The sequence below is a fragment of the Pongo abelii genome, chromosome 3, assembly GCF_028885655.2.
Source record: "Pongo abelii isolate AG06213 chromosome 3, NHGRI_mPonAbe1-v2.0_pri, whole genome shotgun sequence".
NCBI lineage: Eukaryota > Metazoa > Chordata > Mammalia > Primates > Hominidae > Pongo > Pongo abelii.
In genome coordinates, this window is record NC_071988.2 from 39,236,897 (window position 1) to 39,254,941 (window position 18,045).

Below are 18,045 nucleotides of genomic sequence, written 5' to 3' on the forward strand. Positions count from 1 at the left end.
ACAGGATTTCACTCTGTCACCTAGGCTAGAGAGCGGTGGAACGTCACAGCTCACTGGGGTCTCAACCTCCCACCTCAGTCTCCTGAGCTGAGACTACAGGTGCACCACCTTGCCCGGCTAAATTTTTTTGTTTTTTTGTAGAGATGAGGTCTAGCTATGCTGCCCAGGCTGGTCTCCAACTCCTGTGCTCAAGAGATCTTCCTGCCTTGGCTGGGATTACAGGCGTAAACCATTGTACCCCGCCAAGAAAATATCTCAAGTGAAATCTATCACTCAACATAATTATCAACAAAGAAGCCACTATTGTGAACTTTTAATTATGATTATAATATATAATTATTCCCTTATTATGACACGAGCACGAGCCTGTCCTTAAATAACTTTTAGCAAGTTAGATACATGTCTAAAGAGTTAACCTTCCATAAAGTAGAAACAATTCAGTTAGTGTAGTATCAAGATGAGGGATGAAAATAGAGAAGCAGGGAGAAAGGGAAATGAGCAGGTGGTCTTCATTAATTTTTCAATAAGCACTTATTTAATGGTCATTAAGTGTAGACAATGTCTCATCTGGCAAGGTTTGGAGTGATAATATTTACTTATGTGGTTTTAATTATTTACAGAAAATTGGAGAATTAAATTAGAAAAATGTAATAAAAAGCAATCTATTGGCCGGGCGCAGTGGCTCACACCTGTAATCCCAGCACTTTGGGAGGCCGAAGCGGGCTGATCACGAGGTCAGAAGATCAAGACCATCCTGGCTAACATGGTGAAACCCCGTCTCTACTAAAAATACAAAAAAAATTAGCCAGGCATGGTGGTGGGAGCCTGTAGTCCTGGCTACTTGGGAGGCTGAAGCAGGAGAATGGCGTGAACCTGGGAGGCGGAGCTTGCAGTGAGCCGAGATTGTGCCACTGCACTCCAGCCTGGGCGACAGAGCAAGACTCCGTCTCAAAAAAAAAAAAAAAAAAAAAAAGCAACCTATTAAAAAATGTTACCTTAAAGGTGGTTTCACTTTTAAAACAACTTAAAAATACAACTCAATTACTAAAAACATAATTAAAATCTTATTCATGAGGCATCATATCAATTCTATCAATGAAATGATTTTTTTTTTCTTTTCTTTTTAGATAGTCTCACTCTGACGCCAAGCTGGAGTGCAGTGGCGCAATCTCAGCTCACTGCAACCTCCACCTCCCGGGTTCCAGTGATTCTCCTGCCTCAGCCTCCGAAGTAGCTGTGACTACAGGCGTGTGCCACCACATCCAGCTAATTTTTGTATTTTTAGTAGAGACGGGGTTTCCCCATGTTGGCCAGGATGGTCTCGATCTCTTGACCTTGTGATCTGCCCACCTCGGCCTCCCAAAGTGCTGGGGTTACAGGCATAAGCTGCCGAGCCCAGCTCAACGAAATGACATTGAAGACCCTCGGAATATGATCCCATCATTCTTTTTCTATTTAACATCCATTGCACTGGTTTGTCTCTTCTCCTGTATGTCACAGTGGTATCATGTCTCTTTGCCTTCAATTTCTTCCCTTCTTTTACTCAATCCAATGAAAGCTCTATCAAGGGCTGCAGCTGGTTGTAAGCCAGGTTAAAAGCCCGTGACACTACCTTTCTTACCCAGTGGCACTTGACAATCTGGAACCAACCTTGTCTCCCATCATTCCCCAAAGCACCCCTTTTTTCTAGTCATGCCAGTCTCCCAAGAATCCCACAAATATACCAAGAAATACTCCCTTTAATGATGATATTCCCTCCTCTAAATTTAGTCACATACCCTGTCCACAGTCTAAAGCCACATCTTGCTATTACTAAGAATAGATTGCACAGTAATCACTACCAAGCATAGAAGGCGTGGAAATAATAAACAGTGAAACAAATATTAATTTATAATGTAAAATAATTACATTATTATATTATGATGTAAAAACATTACTTTTATATAATCTGATTTCCAACGCAAGTTTTAAATCTTTCAAATAGTTTCCTGTGAAATAAGCCTGACTCTTGCATATTCTGAAGGGAAGGCAAATTATGACCCCACGGAAATACATGGCAACAAAACTGTTTCAAAAATACCTTAAGAAGTTCAAGTCCTGAACGGATAGCTGTATCTGGACTTACACCCTCCTCTTCATCATCTGCTGTCCCCTCTATTGACTTGTTCATCAATTTCACTAGTGCACTATAAAAAGAAGAAAATATAAATCAGTAACCACTAGAGTAGTAACTAATCACACTGTGACAGAACATATATAGAACCTTAAAATATTAAATTCAAAGGAGTTTCTGTGGGAGGAAAAAAGTTCAACCTCGTCCTCTACTTGATAACTAAACTACTTAGTTTATCCCCCTAAAAAACTTAATGTATAAGAGTAACTCTTCTAAAAAATAACAAAACTAAAATTAAATGACACAACACTCTGGTAATATGTTCACATAAGTAATTTAATATTCATTTCCATATATACAGAGATCATTTTCAGTTTTAAGAATCAGTAACTTTATTTCTATAAACTTATAGCAAAGAAGCAAGTCATCAGAAGTATCATGCTATATTTATAAAGATCCATTAATTAGGAACAATTTAATTGTCAAAAATTAAGGAATTAGTTTTTCAAAATACCACCACCAGGAAATAGAATATTATCTGGTCAATAAAAACCAGATGATGTGGCAACATGGTACTATTCTAAGTAAAAACAAATGTGACTTCTGGTTTCGAGATCAGTAAACTGAAGAAGATATTACCCTATTATGAGAACATTCAATTATTATTACAAATGTTCAAAATAAGATTTTGGTTAATTTTTTTTCCTTTGGTGTTATGTCAAAGTATTCATTAAAAAAAATTTAAGTACCACATATGCATAGGATGCAGATGTTGAAATTCTTTTCACTTATAAAAAAATTAACAAAAATTATAAATATACATGGGGTACACAGTGATGTTTCCAGACATATAATGCATGGTGATCAGATCAGGATAATTAGTACATCCATTATCTTAAACACTTATCATTTCTTTGTGTTGGGAACATTCGATATTGTCCTAGCTATTTGAAACTATGTTATTGTTAACTATAGTCATCCTACTGTGCTATGGAACACTAGAATTCATCCACCCATCTAGCTGTGATTTTGTATCCTTTTTTGTAATTTTGTATCTCTCCCTAACCCTCCCTTCCCACTACCTTTTCCAGCCTCTTGTTTCCTCTATTCTATTCTTTGCTTCTGAGAGATCTACTTTTTTTTTTTTGGCTTCCACCTACCACTGAGAACATGTGGTATTTAACTTCCTGTTCCTGGCTCATTTCACTTAACATAATGTCCTCCAATGCCATGTTGCTGCAAATGACAGCATTTCATTCTTTTATGGCCAAATAGTATTCCATTTATCTATGTACCATATTTTCTTTACCCATTCATTCCTTGGACACAGGGTGATTCCAAATCTTGGCTATTGTCAGTAATGCTGCAATAATAATGGGTATACAGATATCCCTGATAAACTTATTTCTTTTGGATGTATACCTAGTAGTGGGATTGCTGGATCATATGGTAGTTGTATTTTTTAGCTTTTTTTTTTTGAGGACCCTCCATACTCTTCTCCATAATGGCTGTACTAACTTACAGATGTTGAAGTTTAAACTAAGTTTAGCACTTACTTTCCTTTCCTCTCTTACATCACAAGAATTATTTTAAAATTCATTATCTTCAGTTAATCTGATAACATTAAAAAAACAAATTGCTGTATATGTATATAAACATTAACTTAGTATAACATACCACACAATTCCCTGAATTAAAATGTACAACTCTATGGTTTTTATTATATTCACAGGGTTGTACTACCTAACTGTAGAACACCCCATCACTATCCTAAGTCAAACCCCTTACCTGTTAGCAGGAACTCATTCACCATTACTCCCTCCAGCCCTAGGCATTTACTAATCTATTTTCTCCCCTAAACACTTGCCTATTCTGAACATTTCATATTAATGAAATCATACAATTTCATAGGGTTTGGCTGTGTCCCCACTCAAATCTCACTTTGAACTGTAATAAGCCCCACATGCCAAGGGCAGGGCCAGGTAGATAATTGAACATGGGGGCAGTTTCCTCCATATTGTTCTCGTGGTACTGAATAAATCTCAGGAGATCTGATGGTTTTATAAAGGGGAGTTCCCCTGCACATACTCTCTTGCCTGTCACCATGTAAGATGTCCCTTTGCTCTTGCTTCATCTTCCGCCACGATTGTGAGGCCTCCCCAACCACATGGAACTGCAAGTTCATTAAAACCTCTTTCCTTTATAAATTACCCAGTCTGGGTGACAGAGCCAGACTCTCTCTCAAAAAAAATAAATAAATAAATAAATGAATAAAACAAAATAAAAATGTAAAAATCTGAATTTGCATTTCCCAAGTGAGTATTAATACTAACTGTCCTTTCTTGTGCTTATTTACCATCTTAACTAGTACCTGTTCAAATATGCCCATTTTAAAACTGAGTCATCTGTCTTATTTAGTCAGAGCTCCTTATATAGCCTGGATATAATCCTTTACCAAATACATGCTTTTCAAGTATTTTCTCCCAGTCTGTGGCTATTATGTTCCCTCTAAGAAATCTTTCCCTATCCTATATGTTTTCTGGAAATTCTAGCTCTGACTTTGTATTTTAAAGATTCATTCAATTTGAGAAAATTATTCCAAATTGAGCTTTTTAAGAAATCCTAGTAAACATTGCTTGAATTTAACAAAATTACAAGTGTGTTTCAAAAAAATTTATAAATATGTAAATACATGTGATAGGTTCCATGCACACGATTATTTAATGAGTATTTATTAACTACCTGTCATGTACCAAGTCTTATGGTCTACCTGAGAAATACAGTATGAAATGAGAGACATAATCTCTGCTATCATTGTAATGTTGGTAATCACCAGTATGTGTCAAGGAGCTATAAGTGAAAGACCAAAGTCTTCAAACCAGGTTCACAGTCCTTCACCTTATAAAGTATTTTTCCTCTTTTATAAATTAAATATATTTCACAGGGCTATCATGATGCAAAAGATGATCTCAAGTGCCTCTTCAAAACTGCTTGGGAAGTCTACACTATACAACCACTGTTACAAATCTTCACCATTCTAACCGACGTCTAAATACTCCCATTGGCAACTTCATCTTTAACAGAAGGGAGAGTAGTAATGGAAGCCTTGAGTGAAAACTCTTCTAATTCTCCATACCGAATCTAACCTCCTCTAATTTGTGTGTATTATTTTGTCATGTCATAGGTTAAGATGTCCTTCTTCCTGCTCTGCTTCCTTAGGAATGCTGCTCCCTCATACCTATATTCCCCTTCCCTTATCTGCAATCTGTCTTCTTTTCAACTAGCATCTTTTTTTAAAACAAAAAAAAAAAAAAAAAGAAGAAGATGGAGTTTCACTCTTTTTGCCCAGGCTGGAGTGCAATGGCGCGATCTCAGCTCACTGCAACTTCCGTCTCCCACGTTCAAGTGATTCTCATGCCTCAGCCTCCCGAGTAACTGGGATTACAAGCACACACCACCACACCTGGCTAATTTTTGTATTTTTAGTAGATATGGGGTTTCACCATGTTGGCCAGGCTGGTCTTGAACTCCTGACCGCAGGTGATCAGCCCACTTCGGCCTCCCAAAGTGTTGGGATTACAGGCGTGAGCCACCGCGCCCAGCCTTCAGCTAGCACCTTTTCAAGGTATTTAAATATTCAAAATTATTTAGTCAAAAACAACAGCGGAAGATTCTTCTTCAAGCTTACTCCTTTTCCATCATCTTATTTTTCTGTTACTTTTCTTTTGAGGCTCAAACTCTGACTTTAGCCCAGTTTTTTTGTTTTTGTCTTTTTTTGAGACACAGTCTCATTCTGTTGCCCAGGAGAGAGTGAAGTGCCGCGATCTCAGCTCACTGCAATTTCTGCTTCCTGGGCTCATTCTTCCACCTCAGCCTCCCACACAGCTGGGACCACAGGCGCATGCCATGGTGTCCTGCTAATTTCTGTATTTTTGTAGAGATAGGGTTTTGCCATACTGCCTAGGCTGGTTTCTAACTCCTGGACTCAAGTGATCCACCCACCTCTGCCTCCCAAAGTGCTGGGATTACTGGCGTGAGTCACCACACCCAGCCTTCTCCTTTGTTTTTTTTTTTTTTTTGAGACGGAGTCTCGCTCTGTCACCCAGGCTGGAGTGCAATAACGTGATCTTGGGTCACTGCAACCTCCGCCTCCTAGGTTCAAGTGATTCTCCAGCCTCAGCCTCCTGATTAGCTGGGATTACAGTTGCGTGCCACCACGTCAGGCTAATTTTTGTTATTTTTAGTAGAGATGGTGTTTCACCATGTTGGTCAGGCTAGTCTCAAACTCCTGACCTCGTGATCTGCCCGCCTCGGCCTCCCAAAGTGCTGGGATTACAGGCACGAGCCACCATGCCTGGCCCTCCTTTGCTTTTTATCTAAGATTGGCGCTGTCTACACTGATTGTCCCTACTGGTGCTGTCAATTTATCTCCTAAGCAGGGTTTAGAAGGGTGACAAGGCTATGTATCCCTTTAATATGCTCAAGCCTCAGCGTAGCCAAATGGTACCTAGTGGCTTTCTATTGAGCTGGGCCAGTAAAAAACAGACTCAGCAGTCTTCTCTGCCTAAGTAACACTGATCACCTTCTCTGTGTACCATGATGTAGATGCTGGAAAGGACTGTCCTATGCCTTTCTGAATACATGGCATTCTGGCTTTGTCCTTGCTACCACATAGAAACTGCTCTGTTCATTGTGATTTTTTCCCGTTTCCTAATCCATTCAATGATTCTTAGTATTTAATCAACTTCTGGATATCATCTGACCCCTCCTTAGACCCTCTTTGGTTTCTGTGATAACACTCTTTCCCAATTTTCTGCTTTTGACTATGTCTGCTCAAAACTTAAAAAAAAAATTTAAGTCCGTTATCTTCTGCCAGCCTCTTAATTGCTAATTTCCCTCAGGATTTAGTCCTCAACCTTTTCCTTTTTAAAATTTTACTTTCACCTGGGTTCCAGCCATCATTACAATGACTACTTCATTTTCATCTACTTCCTATAGACCATTAACTAACTGTAGCACATATATGTCAAGGTGTATGGACATATGTATGGGGGGGAAATTGATTATATTTAGAATAATTTTATATTAACCCCAATCCTTTCTTTCAAAATTCTAGGCCAGGCGCCCATGCCTGAAATCCCAGCAATTTGGGAGGCTGAGGTGGGCAGACTGCTTGAGCACAGGAGCTCGAGACCAGCCTGGCCAAGATTGTGAAACCCTGCTCTACTAAAAATACAAAAAATTAGCCTAGCATGGTGGCGCACACCTGTAGATACAGCTACTCGGGAGGCTGAACCCGGTAGGCAGAGGTGGCAGTAAGCCGAGATCGTGACACTGCACACTCCAGCCCAGGTGACACAGCAAGATTCCTTCTAAAAAAAAAAGAAAGAAAGGAAAAGAAAAAGAAAAAGGAAAGGAGAAGAGAAAAGAAGAGAAAAAAAACTTAGGTATAGTGGCTCATGCCTGAAATATCAGCACTTTAGGAGGCCAAGGTGGGCAGATCACTTGTGCCCAGGAGCTCAAGACCAGCCTAGGCAACATGGCAAAACTGCTTCTCTACAAAAGAACTTTTAAAAAAAATTAGCTGAGCGTGGTGACGCACACCTATAGTTCCACCTACTCAGGAGGCTGAGGTCTGAGATCGTTTGAGCCTACACAACAGTAAGCCAGGATCGTGCATTTCAGCTTGGGCAACAGAGTGAGATCGTGTATCCAAAAAAGTAAAGAGAAAAAGAAAAGAAAATCTTAATAAAAAAGGGCTAGGTATAGTGGCTCACACCTGTAATCCCAACACTTTTGGAGGCCGAGGTGGGTGGATCACTTAGGTCCAGGAGTTCGAGACCAGCCTGCACGGCATGGTGAAACCCTGTCTCTACCAAAACCAAACCAAAACAAACAAAAAAACAAAAAACAAAACACCCTCACGAAATTAGCCCGTTGTGGTGGCATGTGCCTATGGTCCCATCTACTCTGGAGGCTGAGGGAGGAGCACCACCTGAGCCCAGGAGGTCAAGTCTGCAGTGAACTATGATCATGCCACTGTACTCCAGCCTGGGTGACAGAGCAAGACCTTGTCTCAAAAAAAGAGAAAGAAAAAAAAAGTCAATTTTGATTTTTTTGTATGTTGAGAGATGAGAGATAGGGGTCTAGTTTCATTCTTCTGCTAATCAGTTTTCCAAGCACAATTTATTGTAGAGACTATCCCTTCCCTCCTTGTATGTTCTTGACACCTCTGTCAGAAATGAGCTGGCCAAAAAAGCACCAATATGTATCTGGGTTCTCAATTCTGTTCCTTTAGATGTGTCTAGTTTTTATGCCAGTATCATGTTGATTTGGTTACTGTAGTTTTGTTAGTATATTTTAAAGTCAGGTAGTTTGATGGCTCCAGCTTTTGTTCTTTTTCCTCATATTGCTTTGGCTATTTGAGTCTTTTTTGGTTCCGTGTAAACGTTAGGATTGTTTTTTCTATTTCTGTGAAGAATGTCATTTGTATTTTGATAGATATTGCATTTAATCTGTAAATTACTTTGAGTAGTACTGTCATTTTAACAATATTGATTTTGGCTGGGCAGGGTGGCTCACGCCTGTAATTCCAGCACTTTGGGAGGCCGAAGTGGGTGGATCACCTGAGGTCGGGAGTTTGAGACCAGCCTGACCAACATGGGGAAACCCCATCTCTACTAAAAATAGAAAATTAGGCAGGTGCGGCGGCACATGCCTGTAATCCTGGATACTCGGGAGGCTGAGGCAGGAGAATTGCTCGAACACGGGAGGTGGAGGCTGCGGTGAGCCAAGATTGCGCCATTGCACTCCAGCCTGGGCAACAAGAGCGAAACACCATCTCAAAAAAAAAAAAAAAAAATTTTAAAAATTTTTCCATTTCATAAGCATGGAAAATCTTTCCATTTTTTGTGTGTTGTCTTTAATTTCTTCCATCAGCGTTTTAAAGTATTTCTAGTAATAGATCTTTCACTTATTTGGTTAAGTTGATTATTAGGTATTTAATATTCTTTGTAGCTATTGTAAATAAGATTGCTTTCTTGATTTTTCAGATTGTTTGCTATTGGCATATGTAGATGCTACTGAGTTTTGTATGTTGATTTTGTATCCTGCAACTATACTGAATTCATTTATCTGTTCAAAACAGTTTTTCGGTGGAGTCTTTAGCTTTTTCTGTGATAATGTCATCTGCGAACAAGGCTAATTTGACTTCTTTCTTGCTAAATTTGGATGGCCTTTTTTTCTTTTGACTAATTGCTCCGGCCAGGACGTCCAGTAATTTGTTGAATAAAGGTGGTAGAAGTGGCTTCCATATCTTATTCCAGATATTAGATGAAAGCCTTTCAATTTACCCCATTCAACACAATGTTCGGTGTGGGTGTGTCACATATGGCCTTTATTATTTTGAGGTATGTTCCCTCTATACCTATTTTGTTGAAGGTATTTATCATAAAGTAATGTTGAATTTTATTGAATGTTTTTTCAGTACCTATTAAAATGACTATACGGTTTTTATTCTTGGTTCTATTAATATGATGAATCATGTTTATCGATATATGATTTATGAACCATCCCTGCATCCGTGGGATGAATTCTACTTTATCGTGATGAATATTTTTAATGTTTTATTCAAAGCAGGTTGCTAGTATTTTTGAGGATTTTTGCATCTATGTTCATCAGTGATAGGCCCCTATCCCTTGCCCTCTAAAAAAATCAAATCAAAATGGATTAAGACCTAGTGGATGAAACTACTAGCAGAAAATGCTAGGATAATGCTTAAAGACATTGATCTGAGCCAAGTTTGTTTGTGTTAACATCCCGAAAGTACAGGCAACCAAAGCAAAAATAGAAAAATAGGATTACATTAAGCTAAAATGGTTCTGCACAGCTAAGGGAACAATAAAAAAAGCGAAGAGACAACCCACAGAATGAGAAAATATTTGCAAATTATCCCTGTGTCAACGGATTAATAACCAGAACATGTAAGGAGTTCAAACAACTCAATAGCAAAATAACAAAACAAAACAAAACAAAAAAACACCAGACAAACAAAAAATCAAAACCCTACCAAAAAAATCCAATTCAAAAGTGGGAAAAGAGGCCAGGTGCAGTGGCTCATGCCTGTAATCCCAGCACTTTGGGAGGCTGAGGCGGGCAGATCACGAGGTCAAGAGACTGAGACCATCCTGGCCAACATGGTGAAACCTGGTCTCTACTAAAAAACAAAAATTAGCTGGGCATGGTGGCGTGCACCTGTAGTCCTAGCTACTCGGGAGGCTGAGGCAGGAGAACTGCTTGAACCTGGGAGGCGAAGATTGCAGTGAGCCGAGATGGTGCCACTGCACTCCAGCTGGCGACAGAGCAAGACTCCGGGGGAAAAAAAAAAAAAAAAAAAAAGGCTTTTTATCAACAAGACAGGGAATAATGGATGCCGGCGAGGATGTAGAAAAAAGTGAACCCTCGTACACTGATGTTGGGAATGTAAATTAGCATAGCCACTAAGGAAAACTGTATGGAGGTTCCTCAAAAAACTAAAACTAGATCTACCATATGATCTAGCAATTCCACTACTGGGTATATATTTTTTAAAAAGGAAATTAATATATTGAAGAGATATCTGCAGTCCTATGTTTATTGTTTCACTATTCACGATAGCCAAATACGGAATGAACCTAAGCGCACATCAACGAATGAAGAAAGAAAATGTGGTATATATGTACAATGAAAAATTATTCAGCCATAAAAAAAGAACGAAATCCTGCCTTTTGTAGCAACGCGTATGCAAATGGAGCTCATTATGTTAAATAAAACAAGCCAAGAACAAAAAAAAACCAAATATTGCATATTTGCAGTCATATGTGGGAGCTAAAAATGTGAACCTCATGATGACACAGTAGACTGGTAGTTACAAGCACCTGGGAAGGGTGAGAAAGGGGGAATGAAGAGAGGTTAATTAATAGATATAGAACGACTAGTGTTTTAGAGATCGGTAGAGTGACTACAGTTTAATAACTAGAAGAGAATTTGAATGTTTCTAGCATAAAGATGAATATTTAAGGTGATGTATATCACCAATACACTGATTTGATCTTCATAAATTGTATAAATGTATTAAATTATCAGACACAGCCTGAATATATGTACATTTATTATGTTATGGGCTGACATGTGTTTCTCCCAAATTCATATGAATTCTAATCCCCAGTATCTCAGAATGTGACTGTATTTAGAGATAGGGCCTTTAAAGAGATAATCAAGGTAAAATAAGATTGAATGGGTGGGGCCTAATCCAATATGACTATTGTTTCTGCAAGAGATTAGGACATAGACATGCTGCGTGCACAGAGAAAAGACCACAAGAGGACACAGTGAGAAGGAAGCCATCTGTATATGAAGGTGAGAGGCTTCAGGAAAAAAATTAAAAATTGCTGATACCTTGGATCTCAGGCTTACACCTCCAGAACTGTGAGAAAATAAATTTCTTTTGTTCAGGCCAGGCACTTTGGGGTATTTTGTTATGAAAGCCCTAGCAAATGAATATAATCAGCATTTCAATACAGCCACATCAGTGATTCACCTAAGGTGAAATAAACAGTGAAGCTTGGGTACTGGAACTGATCTCTGAATTCTACGCTGTTTGGAAAAAGAACCAACAAGTGCTGCATAGTAACTGAATATGGAAAGATGTATAGCTTATCTACTGGAAAAATGATTGGTGCAAGAGAAAAGCATTAACAGAAGTTTGAAAAGTCTGAAATCATGAGAATACGTAATAAAAAATCAATAGCTCTTAACTAATGTCTATGATGCCAGGCTGCTTACCTTTTATATATTACCTCAAATTAACATAATCATCCAACAAGATTTTATGCCCATATTAAAGTTGAAAATAAATGAAAATTCAAAGGCTATCCAAAGCCACAAAGTAGACTTATGTTTTGAAACCAAATTTGCCTAAAGATAATCCTCTCCTCTTTCCAATATACCATTCTGTTCTCACCCATCAAATGAACAGTGGTATAATATGTACTACAGAATATTATAGGGCCATTAAAATGCTTAAGAAAACTCAGAGGTTGGTCAACAGCCACACAGATCTCAAATACTCCTTTTTCTGTCTTTCTCTTTGTTCTAAGTTTTCTTTAATGAGAACGCACAAGCTAAAAATAAACATAAGAACTCTTTAAAAACAGAAAGCATTATATAAAGCCAAAGATCATAAAATGAGAAGGCTTTCTCTTCAATTTGAATGATGTACACCCCTGTGATTAAAAAGAGACATACAGAGGTTTTCAGGTATCTTTAGGAGCCCAGAATTTAAATGAACAACATTGTAGTTTCAGATTATTATTTATTTTTGAGCGAATATACTTCTTGGCTTACCTTATGGCTTCTGAATCAATGTGCACAGGTGCGATTCTTTCCAACAGAAATTTGACCATCTCTAGAAAAGGATTTGTTGGTTGCTTAGGATTTGCAAGTTTCCGGGCTATTTCTCTCTATAGAAAGAAAGGAGTTTTACCAAAAATGTGATTTGCTTTCATATTTTTGAAAAGAAAAATGACTGTAGGCCAAACAAAGGAACTGAAATATTCAAAACCAGCATAAGTGGTTAAGAATCGTCCGCGCTAGACCCTGACTAAAATTTTTATACCCACCAAGCAATGACTGCAAAATCTGGACAGCAGAGAAAAGTGGATGATGTGGTTTCTGAGTGAACACAAGCCTTGCCTCACAATTCTTCGATTAAATTATTGGTTGATATAGCAACTTTTTTTTTTTTTTTTTTTTTTTTTTGAGACAGAGTCTAACTCTGTCACGAGGCTAGAGTGCAGTGGCACGATCTTGGCTCACTGCAACCTCCACCTCCTGGGTTCAAATGATTCTCCTGCCTCAGGCTCCAGAGTAGCTGGGATTACAGGCACGTGCCTCCATGTCCAGCTAATTTTTGTATTTTTGTAGAGACGGGGCTTCGCCATATTGGCCAGGCTGGTCTTGAACTCCTGACCTCAAGTGATCCACCTGCCTTGGCCTCCCAAAGTGCTGGGATTACAGGCGTGAGCCACCACATGCCTGGCCTATCGCAACCTTTTTAATACTCTAATTTAGAATAAAAACAATTTGTACTTTTATGGGTATGCTTTATTGGTTTTAATTATTTCATAATTTGACAGAACATTGTGTTTTGTTTCAGTTAATTTTTTTTTTTTTTTTTTTGAGCCGGAGTCTCGCTCTGTCAGTCACTCAGGCTGGAATGCAATGGTGCAATCTTGGCTCACTGCAACCTCCGCTTCCCGGGTTCAAACAACTCTCCTGCCTCAGCCTCCATAGCAGCTGGGTTTAAATGTGCACGCCACCATGCCCGGCTAATTTTATATTTTAAGTAGACACGGGGTTTCGTCATGTTGGCCAGGCTGGTCTCAAACTCCCGAACTCAGGTGATCCACCTGCCTCGGCCTCCCAAAATGCTGGGATTATAGGCATAAGCCACTGTGTTTGGCCAGTTAATTTGTTTCTTAAAAAATACATATTCAGGCCAGGCGCGGGTGGCTCATGCCTGTAATCCCAGCACTTTGGAAGGCTGAGGCGGGCGGATCACCTGAGGTCAGGAGTTCGAGACCAGCCTGACCAACATGGAGAAACCCCGTCTCTATTAAAAATACAAAATTAGCCGGGCTTGGTGGTGCATGCCTGTAATCCCAGCTACTCGGGAGGCTGAGGCAGGAGAACTGCTTGAACCTGGGAGGCGGAGGCTGCGGTGAGCTGAGATCGTGCCACTGCACTCCAGCCTGGGCAACAAGAGCAACTCCGTCACAAAAGAAACAAAAAGAAAAACATATTCGTAGATATATAAATACTTGCAAAATTTTTCAGTTCTGGAAGAACATAAGTGGAGGATAAATGAGAACTCTGTGTACTCCTAGAATTTTATTTATAAGAGCAGCGGCTCATGCCTGTAATCAAAGCACTTTGGGAGGCCAAGGCAGGTGGATTGCCTGAGCTCAAGAGTTTGAGACCAGTCTGGAAAACATGGCAAAACCCTGTTTCTACCAAAAAATACAAAAAATTAGCCAGGTGTGATGGCGCATGCCTGGGGTCCCAGCTACTCAGGAAGCTGAGGTGGGGGGGATCACTGAGATTGCACAGCTGCACAGACCCTGTCCCAAAAAAAAAAAGCGAAAAACAAAAAAAAAGTTAACTAGCCATTTAAGCTCAAAGATTATGGTATTAGGCCGGGCGCAGTGGCTCATGCCTATAATCCCAGCACTTTGGGAGGCCGAGGTGACGGATCATTTGAGGTCAGGAGTTTTGAGACCAACCTGACCAACATGGTGAAACCCCATCTCTACTAAAAATATTAAAAAATTAGTCAGGCGTGGTGATACATGCCTGTAGTCCCAGCTACTGGGGAGACTGAGGCAGCTGAATCGCTTGAACCCAGGAGGTGGAGGTTGCAGTGAGCCGAGATCACGCCACTGCACTCCAGCCTGAGCGACAGAGTGAGATGCTGTGTCAAAAATAAATAAATAAATAAATAAAGATTATGGTATTAGATCAAATGTTCCTACCAAGAAAGACATTCTTGCTGGAAGTTTCTGAAGATGAGGACTTAGTAATTATGGAGACTGACTCCTCCAAAGACAGAGTTAAATTTATAATGTGCTGGACACTTGGGAAAGAAATTTAAGAACAAGGCTTTTAATCATAAAAATGCATAAATAGGTATCTTAGCTGAGGAGATAATGAACATTAAATATGCGTTCTAAACTACAAAGCAATAACAAATTATATCATTCTATTTATAAGATTTTCTCATAAAATATATTTTAGTGAAAGATGTTCAGAACAAAGGAGAAAAGGGAGAAAAGATTTCTATTATAAACTCAGTTATATCTTAATATAAATTACAAAGGTTACATTAAATTCGACATCATATATATTTGTTAATAGTCTAAGTCCAAAGGACTGAGATTCTGAAGGAAATTTCTTAGTCATTAGCAGATGTCTAACTCATTGTAACAAGCTGTAATTAGCTAAGCAATATTTCAGCATTAGAGAAAAGAAAAATATTCAGTGGTTAATCCCTTACATACTTTCCTGTAAACTACAGGTTCACATTTTAAATCTGAGTTTAAATACTATACTGTCTTTAGAAATCTTATGGGAGGAAATATCCCTAAAAGGGGATTATTTTCCCCTCTAGTACAGTTAGGTTGCTTTAACCTAAGAAAAGTATGTCACAGATTATCTAACAACAATATGACTACTGGAAAACTGCTAGGCAAACTGTATTACCAGTGCCTTAGAAAAGGTCACTAATAAATCAAAGAAGTAGGCATTAGAAAAGGCAATTATGATACGTAAACACAGAAAGAATTTTAAAAGTGCTCAGGGAAAAAGAAGAATGCACAATCATTTAAATACAGTATCAGAAATACACCTACGTATATAAACGCTAATACTAGATAAATAGTTTTTAAAGTGACATTTTTGTATTCTCACGTAACAATCTTACATTGAGGTAATCGCTCATAACAATACTTTACCTTTTAGGAAAGGACGGTTGGCAGAAAGTTTCAAAACAAAACCAGATAGTTGTCTGTATGCATGACAATGTTTTGGAAATTTCTGATCAAATCTATGGTAGCAATGTGTATTAATACTACTACTAGTATATATTTATTAATTGCATACATTGTTTAAGTACTCAAATATCAAAAAGATTAAGCTTTATTTTCAATATGCTTATAATTTATCAATCAGATTTTTAAAATAAAATACTGAAAGAGCTTAAAAAACACTGTCTATATTTTACCCCTTTCCTCTTTGTACATCTTTTTCTTTTGATAATTAGAAAAAAAATTGTTTTAGTCCGGTCACATAGTTCATGCCTGTAATCCCAGCACTTTGGGGTCAGTAGTGCAAGACCAACCAACAGGGTGAAACCCCATCTCCTAAAAACACAAAAATTAGCCGAGCGTGGTGATGCATGCCTGTAATCCTAGCCACTCAGGAGGCTGAGGCACGAGAATCACTTGAACCTAGGAGGTGGAGGTTGCAGTTAGCCGAGATCCCACCACTGCATTCCAGCCTGGGTGACAGAGCAAGATTCCATCTTGAAAAAAAACCAAAACCAAAACCAAATCTTGTTTTAAAAAGGTATTCTTTCATGTGCACACTAATTATCCTTGTGGCACAATTACTGTTATCATGGCTACTGAAAATAAATTCGAAGGAAATTTAATATCAATATTTGTTGCAGCTGGAATCAGTAATCTGGATAAGGATATAGCGGTTTCTTACAAGAAGCAACTTCCGGCCAGGGGCGATGGCTCACGCCTGTAATCCCAGCACTTTGGGAGGCCGAGGCAGGCAGATGGCCTGAGATCAGGAGTTCGAGACAGCCTGGCCAACATGGTGAAGCCCCATCTCTACTAAAACTACAAAAAAATTAGCTGGGTGTGGTGGTAGGCGCCTGTAATCTCAGCTATTCAGGAGGCTGAGGCAGGAAAATTGCTTGAACCTGGGACGGAGAGGTTGCAGTGCGCTGAGATCACACCACTGCACTCCAGCCTGGGCAACAAGAGTGACTCTGTCTCAAAAAAAAAAAAAAAAGGCAACTTCCAAAGTTTTAATGTTCATATTACAATGACATGTGCATTACACTCATTGAATTATAAAAAGATATAACTAAACGGAAACAGGGCTGAGGCAGGAGGATCACTTGAGCTCAGCAGTATGAGACCAGCCGGGGCAACACAGTGAGATCTCATTTCTACAAAAAATCAAAAAATTAGCTGGGCATGCTGGCACACATCTGTAGTCCTAGCTACTTGGGAGGCTGAGCTTGGAGGATCACTTGAGCCCAGGAGGTCAAGGCTGTAATGAGCTCTGATCACACCACTGTACTCCACAGACTGGGCAACACGGTGAGACGCTGTCTAAACACACACACACACACAAAAAGAGAGAGACAGAGGCCATTCTCAGATTTGACTTCTCTTTCATTTCTTCTCTACCTCCTCCAAGTGATGTAATTGTGCTAATATACAGAACCAGGCCTGAATCCCAACACTTCCGAACACAACTGCAAAGACGCTATCTTCTTCCCTAAAGCATCTCCTCTGATATCCAATCAGCCAAACTGAAAATATAGCAGTCATTCTTCACACAATGGTCTAATTCCTATTCATCCTTTAAGACTCAACTTAGGAGTCACTTATTTTAGAATAAGCCATTCCTGGACCTATTTCCACCCCTGCCTGGAATGAGTAATGCTCCTTTATTTTACCAAAGCACACAATTCAATGGAAATATTTGTCAGCCTCTGTCACTTATTCTGCAAGCTCCATGAGAAATCATGTATTATACAATTTATTTAATTCATGATATAACAGTGTGTGCTTGATCAAGAAAAGATATTTGGACTTCTGAAGATACAATGCATATGCAGGTAACTAGGTAGAGGAGGGTTTTTAAGTGTAGTCCATAAATCACTCATGTTGAGACTTGGTTAAAAGATGGAGAGATTCATGATGCTACATCATACCTATTTTAAAAGATCCCTACTCTTTGTAAGGGTAAGACCTACAAAAATGACCATTTACTGAAACCCTGCAGGCAGTGCAGGGGGCCCTGCATTAGGCCACATATAAAATTTCATTTTACATTATTCTTTTAAAAATCCTATGAGGTTGACAATATTTATAGGTGAAGAAAATGAATAAGGAGGCTTGAAAATACTGAGTAACTTACTAAAGGTCATATTGGTAGTAAACGATATAGCTGATATTCAAACCGAGGACTGTTTCATTAAATTCTGAATAAACAAGCTTCCTGGAAAATATTAAAATTTGGGGACCACTCTCATAGGGGGGGCAATGGAGCATAAACTAGGATGCACAGCTGAAGCTATGGCAAGTATGTTGTCC

The 18,045-nt window shown here is 38.9% G+C and overlaps 1 protein-coding gene across 2 annotated transcripts in view; it reads right to left on the reverse strand.

The window, feature by feature from the left end:
- Positions 1 to 18,045, reverse strand: part of PDS5A (PDS5 cohesin associated factor A) — a 159,414-nt gene that overhangs the window by 57,880 nt on the left and 83,489 nt on the right. For both annotated transcript variants that reach the window (XM_002814687.5, XM_054553455.2), the window contains exons 16-17: positions 12,497 to 12,612; positions 2,081 to 2,186 (exon numbers count right to left, since the gene is read on the reverse strand). In XM_002814687.5, coding sequence (XP_002814733.3) covers positions 2,081 to 2,186; positions 12,497 to 12,612 — 222 coding nt within the window. The remainder of the gene's footprint in view (positions 1 to 2,080; positions 2,187 to 12,496; positions 12,613 to 18,045) is intronic.